The following is an 18,175-nucleotide window of genomic DNA, read 5'->3' on the forward strand; positions in this document are numbered from 1 at the left end:
AAATCCCAGTCCTTACAGCACTATTACACTTTCATTTGCACTGTTCACAGACCCTGAAATTCCTTACAGACTGGTCCCTTTGCAGGGAAGAGACCTGAACCAAGTGTTATTGAGGACTATTACAAAGTGCACTCCACACTGCTTTTACAGTTTTGTCCAAATTTGAAGCCAGGGAAGACCCAAACAAAAAACAAGTATTCATTTGCTAAAATTTAGAATGAATGAGCACTAATCATCTAGTGCAATTCCAGCTCTCAAGGTGAAGAAACTAGAGATACACTCCAGCTCACACAGCAGAATAAAGAAAAACCCTGAACTGATCCACTAATACTGCATGTCTCCATCAAAGCCACAGATCAGTGAAGAAAAGTAAACACTTTTAGTTCCCAGACAATATCCACTCTGCAACTTCAAAAGGACTGAGACAGAAAAAGTGAAAGTAATTTCAGAGGCCAAGAGCTTCTGGGTGTTACTGTGCAGGACCACAGCCAGAATTAAATGTCACAGCCCCTCTTTGTTGTGATCTGCACAGCCAGAGATCCAAATCATGGAGCTATGGGAACACAAGAAGAGGAGGGAGCCCTGTGCAGAAGCTCTGCTGCTCTCCTCACACTGATGCAGACAGATTTGTCTAACCTGCCATGGTCAGACCTTTCCAGTCACCAATTTTCACTTACAGGATATTGATACAGGCATGTTTAGAAAAACACAGAAGCAGCAAGCAGGTAACAAATGAGATATCGCTGAACAAGGGCACTGTGCTGCTGTTCAGAAGCCAATTAAAAAGGGAGGCATTGTGACACTCATAGCATCACAGTTTCAATGAAGCCTTCACTGAAACCAGTGAAAGGGCCCAGTGTCCCCTCACAATGTGTAATTTACCTCCCATACATTCTTCCCAAGCCCAGGCTGTATTTTGGATTTTGAGTCCCAGCTGGAGACAGTGCAGAACTATTCCCATACCCGAGTGCCAGTCAGTGTCTGAGTGAGCAGCAATGCCTTCTGTGGGGCTCCTGCCCTCTGCCAACAGGGTGATGAGGGCTGGGAGCTTGGCTGCTGCCTCAGACCCCAATGGCTGCAGGAGGCTGTGCCCTGCCCAGCTGGTGCTGAGCCTGCTGTGCCCTGGCCAGCCCAGCATACCCATCATCCTTCTTGCCCTTCCTCTTCAGCTTTGGGGAGGCCCGGGGGGATGCTTTGACTTTCCAGTCCTTCACAGGCAGCCTCTGTGCTGATGCCTTGGCACCAAATCCACCTGATGTAGAAGCCAAGCTTGCAACTTCATCATCGTGGTCACTGTGAAGGGACAGCAAGGGAGAGGACATCACTCACCACACTGGACTGGGATGGATTCACACAGATCTTCACCCACACATGGCCAGAGTCAGCTACGGACACCCACACCTAACCTTTTTTCACAGTCACCTCAGAGCTCAGAACAGGCTGCTCTGCTTTGATCCAGGTCTGCTCAGGCTGAGCTCCAGTGCTGTGCAGCAAGGCTTGGAGGGTCCCTGCATTAGGGACAGCAGGGCCCAGGCAGCTGTAAAGCTGTAGGGAGGTGCTGTGTAAACACATCCCTACAGCTTTACAGACAGCAAGCACTGGACACAGAACACATTTCAACAACAGAGGAGGATCAGGTGAGCCTAAGGTGTCTGTGATCCTCAGTACCTTGGAGACTTTCCCCTGCTGAGCAGCCTTCAATACAGACTGCAGGTTTCAGTCTGAATTTATGTGTGGATTGTGGACAATCCTCAGCTGTCAAACAGGGCAGAGCTTGTCAGGCACACAGAATGTGCCCACAGAACTTCAGAGGGACTTACCAGGGAGGAAAGATGTCAGAAGCAAGAAACTTTACTCCTGAGGTACCCTTGCTACCTTATACAAGGCAAAATATTTTAGAAACTGATCTCTTAATAGGTTTTTATTGGTAATTAAACCAATGCTTTTAGAAGCAGCACAATCAAACCTTTCCCTACAGAGAATAAACTGGAGAGGGCCCAGAGGCCAATCTTGAGATGAGCTGAAGTCACCAGAACATGAGGAAAGCTGGGCTGCAAACCCACATTAAGTCAGGAGACAAAGCAGAGACATTCACCCCACATGTGAAGGCTGGCTGGGGACAGAGGCACAAATGCAGCCTGAGCTGAGTCCATGCAGGGTGAGAGAGGGGGCTGAGCACTCTGGTACCTTTGCTCTGCACTGGCATCCTGGCTGTCATGCTGCAGAAGGTGGTAGCTGTGTCGATGGTAGGAAGAACTCTTGTGCTTTTCTTCAACCTCATCCCTTGGGCTAGAGAGGGGAAAAAAGAAAATGCCATCACAAAAGTCTCTTTCAGCTTGGATATTCACTCTCTCCATGTCTCATGAGAGATCCTGATAAGAAGTCTGTAACAAAAATCACCCCACACTGATCCCACAGATCCAGGAAGTGGCAGTGCTGTGTAGAAGCACTAAATACTTGAACTGGTCCATGTGCTTTTCTGGGGCCTCAAAAGGGGAGAAGCAGCTCAGCTATGCTTGAAGTAGATTTCCAAGAATTACCTCCCAACAGACACTCATACAAGAGAGGTAAGCCACTACTCAAACCTGGCACACACTTCCATGAACCTTGGGTTTGTTCTTCCTCATTTAATACTGATCACTGAAGCAAAAATCATCAGTGCTTCTTAGTTCCTCAAAGTGTCTGAGGAAGTGTGTGAACTTGATGGGTCAGCTCTAACAGACAGGATTGTAACAGTGCATCCAGTCTGAGTATCACAATGATTTTGAGAGCAAACTGCACGTGCTTCTGGGCTGCCAATTAGGTCTGCCTGAATGCAGCTTGCAGGAAGGACCTTACACAGAAGTGAGCACTGGTGAAATCTCTCACAGTCAGAGATAGCTGATCTGGTATTCTTATAGAAGACATCCAGAAGAATTCAAAGACAGAGTGGGATTGAGGGGAGTTGCAAACTCCTACAAATGTATTTTCTCAAGTTCATATTATGAGTAAAAGAAAAAATATTGTGTAGAAACACAGTCTTAATGTCCTCCCAGAGGCATCAGATGGGACTGTTTCCTGAAACAACATCCTCAGCTGTGGAGGCACAAGGTGAGGCCTTTCTTTGCAACTCTGATGAGTGAACAGTCCAGGATTATCTGAGGGACAACACTGTCCCTCTCAGCCTTCCAGTCCTGAAAATGAAGGTGTTTGCAGGTTCACATGGTACATGTAGCCCCAGCCTAAGTGGAATCTGAAGATGCAAGATGCCTCTTTCTGTTCTCATCCTGCTACAGGAGAGGGACACTAGAAACCCAGCACTGCTCCAGCATGACAGATTGCTCCTTCTAAGCAGCCTAAGTGATGCTGCACCATCCCTCATTCCTGCTCCATTGCCATTTATTTTTTGACTGCTAAAGTACTTAATGTATTTGTAACACTAGCTGCATAGAAGCAGTCCTAAAAGAGAGACATACAAGCAAACCTGACAGTTATTTTGTCAATTGATTCAACAAAAGCCTGCCTCACTTGGGGTAGAATGTAGCTTGTAGTGGTTTGATTTCCAGAGCACACAAAAAAAAATCTCTAGTCTCCATGTGAACATGAAGGCCAACAAAGAAGACTTTTCACCTTCTGAACAGAGATCATTTATGCTGCAAAGGGTATCAGAGAGCAAAAGTGGTCAGAGGTGGCCTAGGAAGTTCAGGACACAGCACACAGGAAGGCTGACTCATCAGATCCTTCAAGGGAAAGAGGGATGGAGAACTGTTCTAGGTTAATCACAACATAAGAGGTTTTCACCAAGCTGCCAACTTGGCAATGCAAACAAACTGCCCCGTGCCAGACAAACCCAAGGATTACCTGTCTGCCATGCTGTTCCTGGTTTCCCGGGTTATGTCAGGAGCCGCCGGCCACGGCTGACTCACAACACTGTCAGAAGATGCATTTTCCTGAGTTAAAGCAGTCTCCAGCAATGATGGAGCATTCAGTCTGTCCACCTCCACTGGAGGCATGTCCAAAGAGTGGTGGCTGTGCTCGGAGTTGTGGCGGTTCCTGGGGGACAGCAGGTGCAGGGCGGAGGCGGCGGAGGCCATGCTGTCCGCGTGGTGCCCGGGCTCCAGCGCCTCCCCGGGCAGCGCGGGCGCCGCCGCCGCGAAGCTGCGCTGCAGCGTCTCGGAAGCAATCTCTGGGATATCCTGGGACATGGCTGTGGAAGCAGAGGAAATGACGTCTGGGGAGCGCTCGCGGGTGGGAGAAGCCTGGGGCACCACCAAGGGCTCCACTTCCTGCAGTTCCAGGGCTAGAGAGGAGTTTCCTGGTGCCACCTACAAACAGAAATCAAACAAGAGGCTTTAGGATAAGACACTCCAAGAACTCCTGGTGCCTTGCACTAACTGCCTCTGGAAACAGCCTGCTGTATCCTTTCCTCATGGGATTCCTTGGCTCCCACTCCACCAGATGGATAACAGTCCCAGCACTTGTAGTGGACTCTCAGCCGGGCTAACAACACACTTAAGCCAATGCTAGTTTAAACTCCCTTTCAAAAGAAAATGTAACACTAATTCTAACCCCCTTCTCTGCTCCAGACTCCCTTCTCTTTGAAGGAGAACACTAGTTTTAACACTGAACATCTTGTTTCAATTTCAAGCTTTGGTCATGGTCTGTTCTACACTACACCTGGAAATTAAAATTTAGGGATAGGAAATCATGATTTCAGACTCATCAGAACAACAGCAGGAATAAGCCTTTCCAGGTAGGACTGTCTCTTAACACAAAGGCTGACCAGTTCCAGCCACTGGGATGGTGACAGCACAAGCTAGAGCTGTCCCTCCATTGCTGTATCTGTAGCTGTACTGCAGCTATCTACGGCTGTATCTCTCTTTCAGAGACACAAATTCCACCAATGTGGCTGAGTAAACTGGACTGCACATGTGTGCCAGCAGCTGTTTTCCAAAGGGCACACACTGTCCCTGTTAACATCCAAATAAATGTAATTTCATAGAATCCTAGAAAGGTTTGGGTTGAAAAGGACCTTAAAGCTCACCTTGTTCCAACTCCACTGCCATGGGCAGGGACACTTTCCACTAGACCAGGTTGCTCAATGCCCCATCCAATCTGGCCTTGGACACTTCCAGGGATTGGGAATCCACAACTTTCCTGGGAAGTCTATGCCAGTGCCTTACCACCCCCTGAAAAAATTTCCCCCTAACATCTAAAATAAGCCTCCCCTCTTCTAGTTTAAAATCATTCTCCCATGCCCTATCCCTGTCTGCCCATGTAAAAAGTCACTCTCTAAAGCACTAAAAGGCCACTCTGCTCCTCAGAGCCTTTTGTTCTCCAGGCTGAGCAATTTCAGCTTGTAGAGACCCATAGAGAGGTTCCTTGGCCCATGAGAAGGAAGGGAGCAGCATTTGGAGCCTTACTGGAACAGGTGCCTTTGGTGTAAGCTTGTCAGGGAGGCCTGGGATAAGAACAGAGTGACTCCTGGGACTGGTCTGGAGACTGCTGCTGCTGCTGCTCAGCGTGAGGCTGGTGTCCAGCTGCATCTTGGGGCTCACTGTCAAGTCTTCTGAAGCTCTGCAGAAAAAGACACCAGCAAATCAAGCAGCCCAAATAAATGATTGATCTGTATCAAACACTCGAGCTGAGGAGATGGGGTACAAAGATCAGTGGAGGAGCCCTTGCTCTTTCCACCATGGTCAGCTACTAGTCCCTGTACAGGTCAGAGAGATACCAGGTGGAAATAACAAAAAGAGAAAAAAAAGGGCCATTGCAATCTTTTTAGAATTTGAGGGGTCAGTGAGAGAAGGGACCAATTGTATCTCCAGTGGGCACTGTACAGAGTACAGGGAGAAACACAACACTATGAGATGAGTCTCTCTCCTTTTCCCAACCCCCAGAAGTGAAGTTCTCCCCTGTTAAGCAGCCCAACCCACTGTCACACTGTAAGATTTTCCTACCAGTCCTAATTCTCTCCCTGTCCTTGGTGGCTGCAGAGTTCTCTTACCTGCAAACAATGGCCCTTTGGGAAAAGCATGGAGAGCAACAAAACTGAGCTGCAATAACAGAATCCCTATGAGGTACACATAAAACACTCTTGTTGGCCTCTAGATGACAACAGACACGTTCCAAGCTGCAACAGGGATGGAAACAGCTGCCTATACAGGGATGTTGGGACTCAGGCCAGTTTCTAACTCTGGTTACAATCTCCACTCCTGCAAGACATGCTACAGCTCTGTGCTATCCCAAAGGCCTGTGTCAGTTCAGCTGCAAATGAATTATTTAACCCATGTGCTGCTCACCTGGGCAGAGAGGCATCCGTGACAGAAGTGCTGCTCATGGCTGTGACTGCAGTCAGGGAGCTGACACTGCTGCCTGGAGAGACAGCAATCTGCAAGGAAACACAGCAGTCAGGAGGGCACAGAGGCCAACAACACAACTCAGCCTGAGGAAGAGACTCCTAGAGAGTCTCTGGTGAAGAGGGAATAGAAAACATCCCCACAGGTTGGGTTGTTCTGCCAAGGTGCTCAGGTGCTGGACAAAGACAAATCACAAAACATCCCCATCATATGGCTGCTTTTACTGGGGAACTGCTGTCCCCAAAGTGACCTCACCAGTGCAGAGGCAGAGGGTTTATGGCAGAGAGTGGGGTACTCCAAAGGGGTCTCACAAGTCTGAACAGTTCCAACAGTCCCCTGATCATTTCAGATCTGCACCCCCACAGGACCCCATCAGCAGGATGTGCAGAAGTGGAATCTTTTCTTCCATTACAGTTATATCATATCCCCAAACAACATGTGCAAACCAGTAACAGCAGTCTCGCAGCTTAGATACAGTTATTTAGCAAACCCATATTTCTACAAAGCACACCTACATCAGTGGTTTTGCAGTTAAACACAGCACTTACAATACAAGCTTAGGCCAGCTTAGCATTTTAGATGTGCCAACAGGGCCCTGCTCAGTCTGGCTACATGCAGAGTTTCCTGTGTGCTCTGCATTAAGCTAGCAAAGCTTATCATAGTCATTACAGCTGAAAAGGGTGTCCAAACGTACCAAAATCCACCCCCATCCCTTACATCACCTTAAAAGATCTCTGATTACCTGCTGAAGAGAAGTACTTGGTGTCATGAATGCATCTGGAGTCATCAGCTTGGGCTTGGCATCACTGGACAGGGACAGGAAATCTGCTGGCACGGGCAGATCGGCGATGCGCCGCAGGTCCGGCTGGGAGCCGTGCACAGACTCCTTCTCAGAGCCCAGCCCCTCCGTGCCCAGGTCAGCCATGTGGTCTGGAAAGGCTTCCAGGGAGAGGTACAAATCAGTCTGGAACTTCCCTCCAAAACTAAAGCTCTAATTCCATGAAGTATAAACTTGTGCCATTGCATGCCGTGCTTGATTCCAAGAAGAACAAGCAAAAACCCTGCAAGATCCCAGTCAAAGCTTAGAGCAATGCAAATCCTGTGTTATGCTTTCTCTTTGTATGCCAGACTGGATTTTATCAGGCTTTGATAATAAAATGTCCAAGCTTCCTTTCTTCCCTAAAAGCAAGGCCAGTTGAACTGCCACATCCCAGAATCGTGAATGAGCTGAAAGAGCTCATCACAAACAGCCCAGCCCCCTCTACTCCCACAGCTCTGCTGTCACTCTGATCTCTTCCACCTGACAAGAGACAAACTTCCAGTTTCTTTCACAAGTGCCAAATCACCCAGGAAGGTGAACTCAAGCATGCACAAAGCATTAGCACTCCTGGTGTAACACATCCCAAACTCCATACTCACAGGGTCTAACCAGCTTCCTGCTCCTCTGCTACTCCATATTCAGAACCCTTTATGCAATGACACCACTGCAGTACAAAGAGATACCCAAAACTCTTCTGCTCTCCTCACCAATAACCTTTAAAGGCTCAGTAACACTAAAAACCAATTTAACACACATGCTCACCAAATTCTTCATGAGAGCCATGGGCAGGCATGGAAGCACTTGTGTCAGGGCTGTGAAGAGGCTGGAATCTGATCTGCACATCCTGTAGGGCCCTAGAAAGAAACAAGCATCTCTGATCAGCTTAGGAAACACCAGAAGACTTAAGGCATCATTAAGGCTCAGAAGATTTCACTGAACTAATTCCCTTGGAAAATGCTTCAGTGTTTTCTGCCTGTCACAGAAGCAACAGAAGCTGATCCTCACTCAGCCGTGTCACCCAGTTCTGCCACCCAGGGTATCTGAGATGTTTCCCAGCATTTGTGTGTGAGCACAACTCTGAAATCACTCATGGAAATACAAGCTTGTCACACCATTCAGAGCTACCTCCTGTAAGGCCATACACACCACAGAAATTTCTTTGGGGCCAAGTAGCTTTTGTTATGAGCAAAAGAATTGAACCTAAATTTCTACAGGTCAGTGCAGGGCTAGGACAAACACACACAGCTGCACACACATACTCACTTGGTGTGAACACAGAAGAGTTTTATCAGCACACCTGCTGCTGATTCAACAGCCCCAGAGCCCTGAGCACCTTCTGGAAAGAGACAGAGGTAAAATATGAAGTTGCATGGAAACTACACACAAAGTACTACAAAAGCATCACAGCAGGATGAACTGACAGCAGAGAACCAGCATGATACAGATTCTCTTTATCAATGATCTGGATGGATGAAGGGATCAAGAGCACTCTCAATAACTTCGCAGACAACTCCACAGAATATCCTGAGCTGGATGGGACCCATGAGGATCACCGAGTCCAACTCCTGGCCTTGCACAGAACACCCTAAGAATCACTGCATGTGCCTGGAAGAACTGTCCAAATGCTTCTTGAACTCAGGCTCAGTGCTTCAATCACTGCCCCAGGGTACCTGTTCCTGTGCCCAACCAGCCTCTGGATGAAAAACTTTTTCCGGATATCCAACAAAAACCTCCACTGACTCAGCTTTATGCCATTTCCTTGAGTCCTGTCACTGGTCTTGTGATTGAAAAGATCAGTGCCTGTCTCTCGTGAGGATGCTGGAAGACTGCAAGGAGGTCTTCCCTCAGTCCCCTCCAGGCTGAACAGACCAAGTGACCTCAGGCACTCTCCACCCAGCTTCCACTTCACCATCCTCATGGCCCTCTTCTGGACACTCTCTAACAGCTTCGTGTCTTTTTCATATTGTGGGGCCCAAAACTGCACATGGGACTCAAGGCTGCACCACTGCAGAGCAGAGCAAGACAATCCCTTGACTGGCTGAAGATGCTGTGCACCACTTTAGGCAGGAGTGTTGATGTGCAAGGAAGGAAGGAAGGGCCTACAGAGGGGTCTGGACAGGCTGGATTGATGGGCTGAGGCCAATTGTGTGAGGTTCAACAAGGCCAAGAGCTAGGTCCTGTGCTTGGGTCACAACAACCCCCTGCAGCACCACAGGCTGAGCAGAGTGGCTGCAAAGCTGCCCAGGGGGAAAGGGCCTGTGGGTGCTGGTTGAGAGCAACTTAAAATGAGCCAGCATGTGCCAATGTGGCCATTGGCATCCTGGCCTGTTTCAGCAACAGTGCCACCAGCAGGACCAGGGCAGTGACCAGGCCACAACTTGAATCCTGTACTGCAATGCTTGACAATCCAGCTTAAGCCTGACACCCAATCAAACCTCATTGGGCACAACCTGAGGCTCTTTCCTCTTGTCTCGTTATTTGGGAGAAGTGACCAGCCTTTCATTACAAAGTCAGAACAAGCCAGGAAAGAAATCCTGACCACACAGCAGCCAAATTCTGTCACCTACCTACACCCAAGCTGTCAGTCTCCTCCTCTGCCGGGAGCACCTCGGTGTGCCGCAGCCGGCAGCGGCTCACGGCCTGGATGCCAAAGCTCAGCACCGGGTGGGTCAGGAGGAACTCTGAGATGGAGCTGAAGTAAGCCTTGCCCTCCTCCTGGTTCTGCATCAATTCCATCACATACAAGACCTGGAAATGGTAAATCAGAGCTTTCAGAGCAGAACATGCACATGTGTGGGGACTACAGAGCTGAGCATCCAAACCAGATTGGGAACAAGGGAAATAATGTGAGGAATAAAGCCTGGATCTTGAAATTTGAAATGGAACACTCAAGGGAACCACAAGCACCACACTCTAAAGGGAGTCAATGTTGATCAAGAACTCAATCCTAGCATGCCAGACACAAGTATCTCCAAATGAGAGCTTTACAAAGGGTGAGAAATAATCCTTAAGAGTCCTCAGGATTACTCAGCTGAACTGCTGCCCTTTTTCATCAAACAGTGAAATTGCTGAGTCAACTTCTGCATTTTTATCTGCTAACATGCAAATCCCAGACCTAAGCAGCAGAACCAGTCACACACCACAAGGCCAATTCTGCTTCAGCCACCATTTCCCACAGGCAGCAACAAAATGAACTACTTACTTTTCTCTGCACATCACTCAGTATCAGATACTCAGCTGAGAGGTCCAGGCAGACTTTCAGGCTGGGAGGAATATTCATGGAGCTGAATATGTCAGGAGAAAAGCTACATATACAAATAAGAGGGAGGGGGTGCAGACAGAAAGGTAGATTAGCCCAACCAGCATGATTGCTATGAAACTGCACTAATTACCAAAACTCCCACGGAACCTTAAGGAGTTTACAGCCCTATTACAGTGCAACCACCCACTAGAACAGAAACTCCTTTGCTGAAATCAATGCTGACATCAGCTAAGAAAGCAGCTGGGAGATGGCATGATAGGATCAAGTTATGGATTCTGAACATTGAAATGCAAGGTGACAGTCATTACTCAACACGTTTCACATTCACAGGAGTACAAGAGTCAATGCTGCAGATTTAAAACCAAAAATCCACCAAATCAAAATAACCCTTCCATAAGTTTTGGACCTTCTGTAGTGTGAGGTGGAAAAAGCAGCACTTGGCTCTATGTCATTTCTTCTCATTTAAAGAGGGAAAATCCAAAGTGGCCTTAAGCATGTGTGTGGTAAGAAAGGCCATGATCCACCAACAGAAAAATAAAATCAGGGAACCTAAGCTGAGTCAAGGGATGGATTAAAGCACAATTTCAATTTCTGGGCCTAGACAGCTCAACATTTAAGCCTTGGATAATTTCTTAAGCTCTATCAACATAGCAGCTTCTCAAAATTTAAACAGAAAAAGCACTAATAGGAGAAGATCCTAGATTGGTTACTGAATATCTAAAATCTCCAGAGAAGAAAACACTCAAGGTGTGCAGTTCTGTTGTGCAATCTCCTCTCATGTTACAGCTATGTCTCTGCTTTATAGAACAAGGCAAAGACAACAGATCTTGGTAACACAAATAATAAAAGTATAAACTTCCCTGGCCCTGCCTAACCTTGACCTGACCATCTGCCAGACCTGAGAGCTTCCAACAACAGGTTGGAATGGCAAAGGAGTAGAATCCATGGGACATCAGGGATCACCTTGGCAAATTCAGTCCCCTTAAATGCCAGCCTTCAGGGGCACCCAGGCACACGTACCGAACAGTCTGCAGACAGGTCCAGGACACTGTGCACCACATCTTCAGCTCTCTGTTCTGCTCGGCTCCTGTGATGAGAAACCTCCAGAAGGGAACTCTGCAGGCACAACAGATCCAAATTCTCTTAAAGACGATTCATCCTACCCAGAAAAGCTCCTCACAAGCTGCCCACAGCTGATTTTGCCCAACCATGGTTTAAAGTTCCCAGAAAATTTCTGCTCTGAGGCAGACTAGAAACCACTACACCTCTCAGAAACCTTAAGGCCACAACTGAAGAAACAATAACAATAAAAGCTGTATTTTCAGCAATGGGCAGTTGAAATCTGGAGGACTAACAGGCCATTTAAGACTGACCATGCCACAAACCTGAGAGGACTCAGGTTTTTTTAAATTCTCAATTTAGAATTCTCATTACTTTCATGAAATTGGCACTATGATTCATGTCACTTTAGGTTGTGCTTCAGAGTCTTATTTATTTCTGCATCACTAGAAAACTGATTAAGGACTTGCTCCTGCTACAAAGCCAAAATTTTGAAGTATTATTCAGTTACAAGGAACTTTCAAGGCAAGGCATTTAGAAAACAATGCTGAGCTTTAATATTTCAAGGACAGGATTGGGGACTTACTCTGGGTCTTGTTTTTTATGGTTGTCACAAAAGAGCAGGCAGGAAAGAGGTTTACCATCATGGGGTTTCCACTCATGAAGACACCTAAGAATAAATCAGAGAAAACATCCAAGTGTGAAGGGAGTGGCAAATGAGGAGGATGCTGAACACACAACTCCTTGTCCAGAAGCCACAAATGATTACTGACTTGTAGCTCTTTGCAAGTCTTATTTAAAATAAGGAGACCACACAGACAAATATTGTCACCAACAAATAAATAAAATCCCATGTTGTCATTTGGTCTGGCGTCTTAACAAAAATACAATGGAAAAAGAAGTCAGCATTGAGAAGAACAGCTCAGAGCAGCTTCCTGCATTTACACAGACAGTGCAAAAGAGTTTGACTACAGCTTGTGCAAAGCACAGAACTCCTGTTTCCAGACACAGCTCTCCGCTTTTTCCATAAGCCTGTGATATTCAGTGATGCAATTTTTTTCAGCAACAAATTACAAACACTTATGCTGTATCTTTATAATGTCCTAAGAATGACCATCACAGGTAATTCTGTATCAAGGAAATCCTCCCAGAGAAAATGCTGCTGCTCTCTGTTCCAAGATTCTTCATTTCCCAATTCTCTAGTTACCTTGGCTCATCCTGTCCCTCAATATAGATCTGCCAGAATTTTACAAAACCATCATGGCTTGCTGTGGCCAACACAGTTCCATCTGGAGAAAGTGCTCCCTCGCTCAGGCACTACACAGAGGGGGGAAAAGAGACACAGAATCGTAATTATAGCTTTTCTTACTTTACAAGAAGAAAAGGCTCTATCTTCAAGCAAGAATTTGACTAACAATCTGACAGTAGAGAAGGCCAGAGTGGATTTCTAACAGAAAATGGTAGCTTCTAACATTAAGCCTTTTAACCCTTCACAGAACAATTGACAGGCACCCTCTTTCTTCGTAATAATAAACAATCACATTTTCCAGACAGCAAATTCAAGTACAAGGGATTCTGTTGCCACTGCTCTTACTCTTATTCATGTTATAAATAGAGCTCATTTTGGTTTGGGCTCTTCTGGCTTTTACAATTATAATTTCCTCACAACTGTTTTTTTTACATCCAACTGTCCTAAGAACTGCAGTTCCTGAGACCCTATAACCCAAAGAAAACCCAAAGAACCCAGGTTTGTACCGTGCTGTGGCCTTTCACCACAATGAAGCCTTCTTTGATGTCAGGCACTTCCACTGGCCAGGAGCTGTTGTTGGTTCGGATGATGTCCAAGTCCCACACCTCTGCCTGGAAAACAAACATGCAGACACACAGGTTTATTTTTATAACCACTGGTTTGATCCAGAGAACTTCCTAGATCCTTATCTTATGGCCTGACACACCAGCCCAATGGAAGTGTGTGACACACACCTTCCCATTTCCACACAATTTGGCCATTCAATCCTGGCATTGTACACAACAGGGAATTGCTCTTGGCATTTGGAGCTGCTGCCCACCAAGCCCCTCCCTCGGGTACTGGCTCAGCCTGAACAGACAAGTGATGCCTCTGTTACAAGTGGTCCTTGGCATCTGATGGTGAGCAGAAATTCCCTTTCCATCCTCCTGAGGATGGCCCAGAGAATGATCTCTCCTGGGAAGAGAGGAACCCAACATCTTACAGAAGGATCCCCATCATGGACTAGACAGGAGCCTTTACAACTTCACTGCAAACTCAGCTCTTTCCTCCATTAAATTCTCTCCTAATGATAAGTTAGGACAATGTTTCCAAGCAGATTTTCCTTACCCTGTCCTCATGCAGCAATGCCAGGGTCTGGCTGCCCTCCTCGCCGCTCTCCTCGTTGTCGTCGGGGATGAAGGGGCACCAGATGATTCTCCGGAAGGTGTTCAGGGGGGTGTTGTCAGGCCGCTTGATGTTAACCAGGATCTCCTCTCTGATCACCAGGGTTAAGAAATGCAACATTCTGGCTCTGCTACTAATGCCCAGCAATAAACTGTTCAGGTTTGGTCTGCTGGTTTAATACTGTTAAACCTCAAGGGTTTTTGGGCCATTGATTCAAAAAGGAAGCAGGTAAAGGGATTCTGCTGAGGAAGCAGCCAAGCTAGAGTTTCTTCACTGACAGAAGAGCTCCAGCTTACAAAAGTTTATAGGTTCTCACAATTTTCTCTTGCGGGCTGCAGTGACAGGATGAGCACAACAAGGGCACACAGCCACATCTGAATGTGCAATCCATCAGACAGCTAATGATTAGATGATTTCTTAGCATTGCAACACTACCAGAGAAAGAAAAGCTACCACACTGCCCCCAGCTGAGTGCTCGAGTGCACCACCACAAATCAGGGCTTCAACTACTACCACCACCTTTGCTCCAGTTGCTTTTGAAATGATGGTGCACAATTAAAATTAAAAGGCTACACTCTGAGGTGACATGCATCAGTGTTTCCCAGAAGCACTGAGCAATCACTCCTAGCAATTAAATGAAAATATTTAGGGTAATGAACACTGAAAATAAATTTCAGGGCCACTAAAAGGATGACAGGTTTGGAAAGAAGATAGTGAGTGGATGGGACGTATTATATCCTCTTCCCAAGAGAAGTAACTGAGGAAAAGAGGTAGAACCAGACAAGACAAACCTCTGTCACACACTTGAGGTGACACTGTCCACACCCAAGCTGCTACAGACTGACACTTCTCACTGTCTACTTTGCCTGGACCAGGAGCACTGAGGTGCTCCTAGAATCTCAAGCATTGCAATATCAAGTAATGACTGTGCTGAATGCAGGTAAAAGTTGACAGATTTGATACTCTAGAAGGGGCATAACTATCAATCTTTCCCCTGCAAGCTGCTATTCTGCAAAGGCCACAAAATCAAAGGGTAATGTTGGGGTTGCATTCACATCTATCATTGCACAGAGGCTGACAGGAGGTGTATTTGGACAAGATACTGGATTTTTTCTTTATCCATGGCAAGGCGCCAGACAAAAAGGTTGCCTGCCTCGTCCAGGCAGGCCAGCTGGTTGGAGTTGAGGTGAGCAAAGGCCAGGTCTGCCACACCTCCTGTGAATCCCTTCAGCAAGGTCCGTTCTGCAGTGCTCACACTCAACACCCGCACCATGGCAGAGCCATTGCTGGCAGCTGTGAGACACACAGAGGAAACAGTCACCATTCATGTAAAAGTCACCATTCATGTCTGTGGTTTCTCTGCATAATTCCCATAAACTCCTCATAACTCTCATAAACTTCTCATAATTCCCAGGATTATCCTCATTAAATGTTGCAATTAAATGCCAGGCCTGAACCTTCATCCTGAGCTTGCCATGCTTCCAAGGCTGACCTCCAGTGACAGTGAATTAATTTTGTTTGCAATTTAATTTTCAGTTGGTTTTAATTAAATTCAATTAAATTTTCTGTTCAATTTTTCATGGAGAAAAGGAGTCACTGAGAGGCAGATAGCTCAGATACATGTTCTGTAAGGGGAAGCAAAAGGCATGAACATTCACCCTGCAGAAAGCCCTGCTTTTTGGCTTGCATGACTGAAAAGAAGATGCTTCAGAACATGAGCACACTAAGCAAAGTTTCCAGCTTCCCCTTTTCAGATAGACACCAATCCCTACAAAGTAGGCATTCTTACAGAGATCATGGTGCTTTCACTTCCTGATGCCCATGCCAGCCCTAGCACACCACTCAGCTTCCCAGTGTTGCTACACCCAAGCTTTCAAAATACTTTTTAAAGGGTGAGACATCCTTAAGCTACTCTAAAATAACCTCAGCTAGGAAAAAAAAACAAGAGCAGAGTAGCAGGTTTCATAAAGACCAGATAAACTCGTGCAAGAACTAAGAATAAAGAGACACAGACACTCTGTGCATCTATGAGAGCAGAAAGAGACACTGTAGATAAATAAGTGTTCATTTCATAGAACTCTTAAGGTTGGAAAATACCTTTAATATCATCATGTCCAACCAGCACAACCCTCATGTTCAGCACTAAACCATGTCCTCAAGTGCCATATCTATGTGGTTTTGAACCCTTCCAGGAATGGTGACTTCACCACTTCCCTGGGCAGGGCAGTTCTAATGTTTTAATTTTTCCTAATATCTAATTTAAACCTTCCCTGGCACAACTTGAGACTGTTTCCTCTCATCTTGCCACTTTCTTTCCCATATGCTGTGAAACAATCTTTCCCTGTGTTGTTCTGCTTTCCTCTCTCTATTGCACAAGGCACTGCATCTGCTCCTTGGATCCTCAAAATTTAGCTTTAAACTCAAGTCTAAATTTATGCAAGCAAATCCATCACAAACACTTCTCTGCTCAAATTATCATGGGGCTGTTTCTGTGCTTGTTTGCTGCAGAAATATTTAATTAGAGGAATATGAACATCAGCTCTCCAGTAAAACCAATGTAGTCCTTCAACTTTTCCTACATCCCCACTGAGTCCTTCTCTTCTATTTCTAACTCTCCCACATAAACTCTTCTCTCCATCATTGTTTATATTCTCTCTACAACAACACTCTGATCTGGATATTTCAAGGTATGTTTCAATTATTGCCAGTTATGTTGTTCTGATGAAAACTCTGCTTTTCTTACTGATACACAGAGCAAAGAATACAAATCACATCCAAGACAAGAAGGTAACTCACCCCTAATGGCATAAGCCAGGTAAGAGTTTGAGACAGCTATCAGATTGCCATAATAGTACTTCTGCTCCCAGTCATATCTAGCAACAGGCTGTATTTTCACCTGTTCAGAAGAAAGAAAACAAAACATGAGAATTGTCTGGAATTATCTTTTCCATCTTTGTGGTCCCTTAGTTCGCTGCATACTGAAGAACAAACTGGAACAGAAAATGGAAAAACACAAAATGGAAAATTAAGGAACAAAGTGGAAAAGGGTGAGTGGATCAAGACCAGATGTCTCTCTCCTCATCATCAGCATTTGTTCTGAGCATGGCTTAGTTCTCTGCTCAGCACCAGCTCTAATTTCAGCATATTGGTTCTTGCAGCTCTGACCTGCTGGCCAGAGCTCTCAGCAGGACTGACGCCAGCAGAACAGCCAGGGAAACCCTCCCTTCGGGTGCAGGGAGGAAACAAGCAGCAGAAAAATCATGTTTGTGGAGAAAGGACACTTCCCAGGAACCTACAGCTTAGATCATGAACTTCTGCAAATGAGAAGGTAACTCAGCCAGACCCTGGAATAACAGAAACAATCAATTACAAGATACTGGTCCAACTTCTTCTCCTTGTTAAAGTCTTTGACAAACTTCTACCTCATTACAAACTCCTATGACACAAGAAAGAAGATATTTATTTCTGTTTAAAAATATTCAAGCATGAGCTGATGTGACTAAAAAAGAGACAGACCATGCTTTCTCTTACTCCTTACCTTGTTACTCCCTCTGGCCTTACTGGTGATGCTGGAATCACTGCTGGCCACTACCTCCACATCTTTTGCTGATATCACTAAGCACGTGGAGCTGTCATCACCAGAAAGGCAGCTTTAAAAAAAAAAAAACAAAGGGGGAAAAAAAAATCAGACAGGACTCACAGGAACAGAGTATTTAACAATTTATGTTAAATTCATAATTTTAACAGCCACACAGTAGGATTTGTGTATCTAAGAGCTTGAGCTGAACAAGTTAAGACAAAACTCTTCTCAGCTGAGTCTCCCTTCCCTGTGTGTCACAGGTTTGAGAGAGTCAAACACCTGCTTTGTTCAGCCTAAAAACCTTCAGTTCATTTCACTCCAGCACAGACCTACATTTGATTCACATCCCCAGCACTGGAAGGTGTGAAGAAACCAAAACCAACCAGCTGAATCTTATCAACAAAACAGTGCACACTGCTTGTGGTTCTCATGGCATTCTCTTTCAAAACCACGACCAGAGAACCCAAGCAGAAGCTACTTCCATGAGCTCTGCAACACCTCAGGTGTTGGGGCTCCTGCTGGACATCTACAGGGGAACCACAAGTTTCAACCAGAGCCCTCATGATTTACATTCACTGTGATCTGCAATTTTCACCATGTACAGTCCTGTTTCCCTTCTCTGAACAACTCTGCAGGTATTCTTCAGTTCCTGAGATGCAAGGATGGCAGACTCCATGCATCAGCCTCACAAAAGCTACAAAAG

General features: G+C 46.0%; 1 protein-coding gene across 1 annotated transcript in view; it reads right to left on the reverse strand.

Annotated features, from left to right (window-relative positions):
- EDC4 (enhancer of mRNA decapping 4) overlaps nucleotides 1-18,175 on the reverse strand; it is a 33,137-nt gene that overhangs the window by 10,571 nt on the left and 4,391 nt on the right. The window contains exons 3-20 of the mRNA XM_058034270.1: nucleotides 17,431-17,542; nucleotides 16,689-16,788; nucleotides 14,996-15,185; nucleotides 13,836-13,983; nucleotides 13,235-13,339; nucleotides 12,687-12,796; nucleotides 12,066-12,149; nucleotides 11,441-11,536; nucleotides 10,361-10,463; nucleotides 9,726-9,906; nucleotides 8,422-8,494; nucleotides 7,921-8,012; nucleotides 7,081-7,277; nucleotides 6,282-6,370; nucleotides 5,403-5,556; nucleotides 3,841-4,304; nucleotides 2,188-2,289; nucleotides 1,141-1,293 (exon numbers count right to left, since the gene is read on the reverse strand). Coding sequence (XP_057890253.1) covers nucleotides 1,141-1,293; nucleotides 2,188-2,289; nucleotides 3,841-4,304; nucleotides 5,403-5,556; nucleotides 6,282-6,370; nucleotides 7,081-7,277; nucleotides 7,921-8,012; nucleotides 8,422-8,494; nucleotides 9,726-9,906; nucleotides 10,361-10,463; nucleotides 11,441-11,536; nucleotides 12,066-12,149; nucleotides 12,687-12,796; nucleotides 13,235-13,339; nucleotides 13,836-13,983; nucleotides 14,996-15,185; nucleotides 16,689-16,788; nucleotides 17,431-17,542 — 2,553 coding nt within the window. The remainder of the gene's footprint in view (nucleotides 1-1,140; nucleotides 1,294-2,187; nucleotides 2,290-3,840; nucleotides 4,305-5,402; nucleotides 5,557-6,281; nucleotides 6,371-7,080; nucleotides 7,278-7,920; nucleotides 8,013-8,421; nucleotides 8,495-9,725; nucleotides 9,907-10,360; nucleotides 10,464-11,440; nucleotides 11,537-12,065; nucleotides 12,150-12,686; nucleotides 12,797-13,234; nucleotides 13,340-13,835; nucleotides 13,984-14,995; nucleotides 15,186-16,688; nucleotides 16,789-17,430; nucleotides 17,543-18,175) is intronic.

The sequence above is a fragment of the Melospiza georgiana genome, chromosome 14, assembly GCF_028018845.1.
Source record: "Melospiza georgiana isolate bMelGeo1 chromosome 14, bMelGeo1.pri, whole genome shotgun sequence".
NCBI lineage: Eukaryota > Metazoa > Chordata > Aves > Passeriformes > Passerellidae > Melospiza > Melospiza georgiana.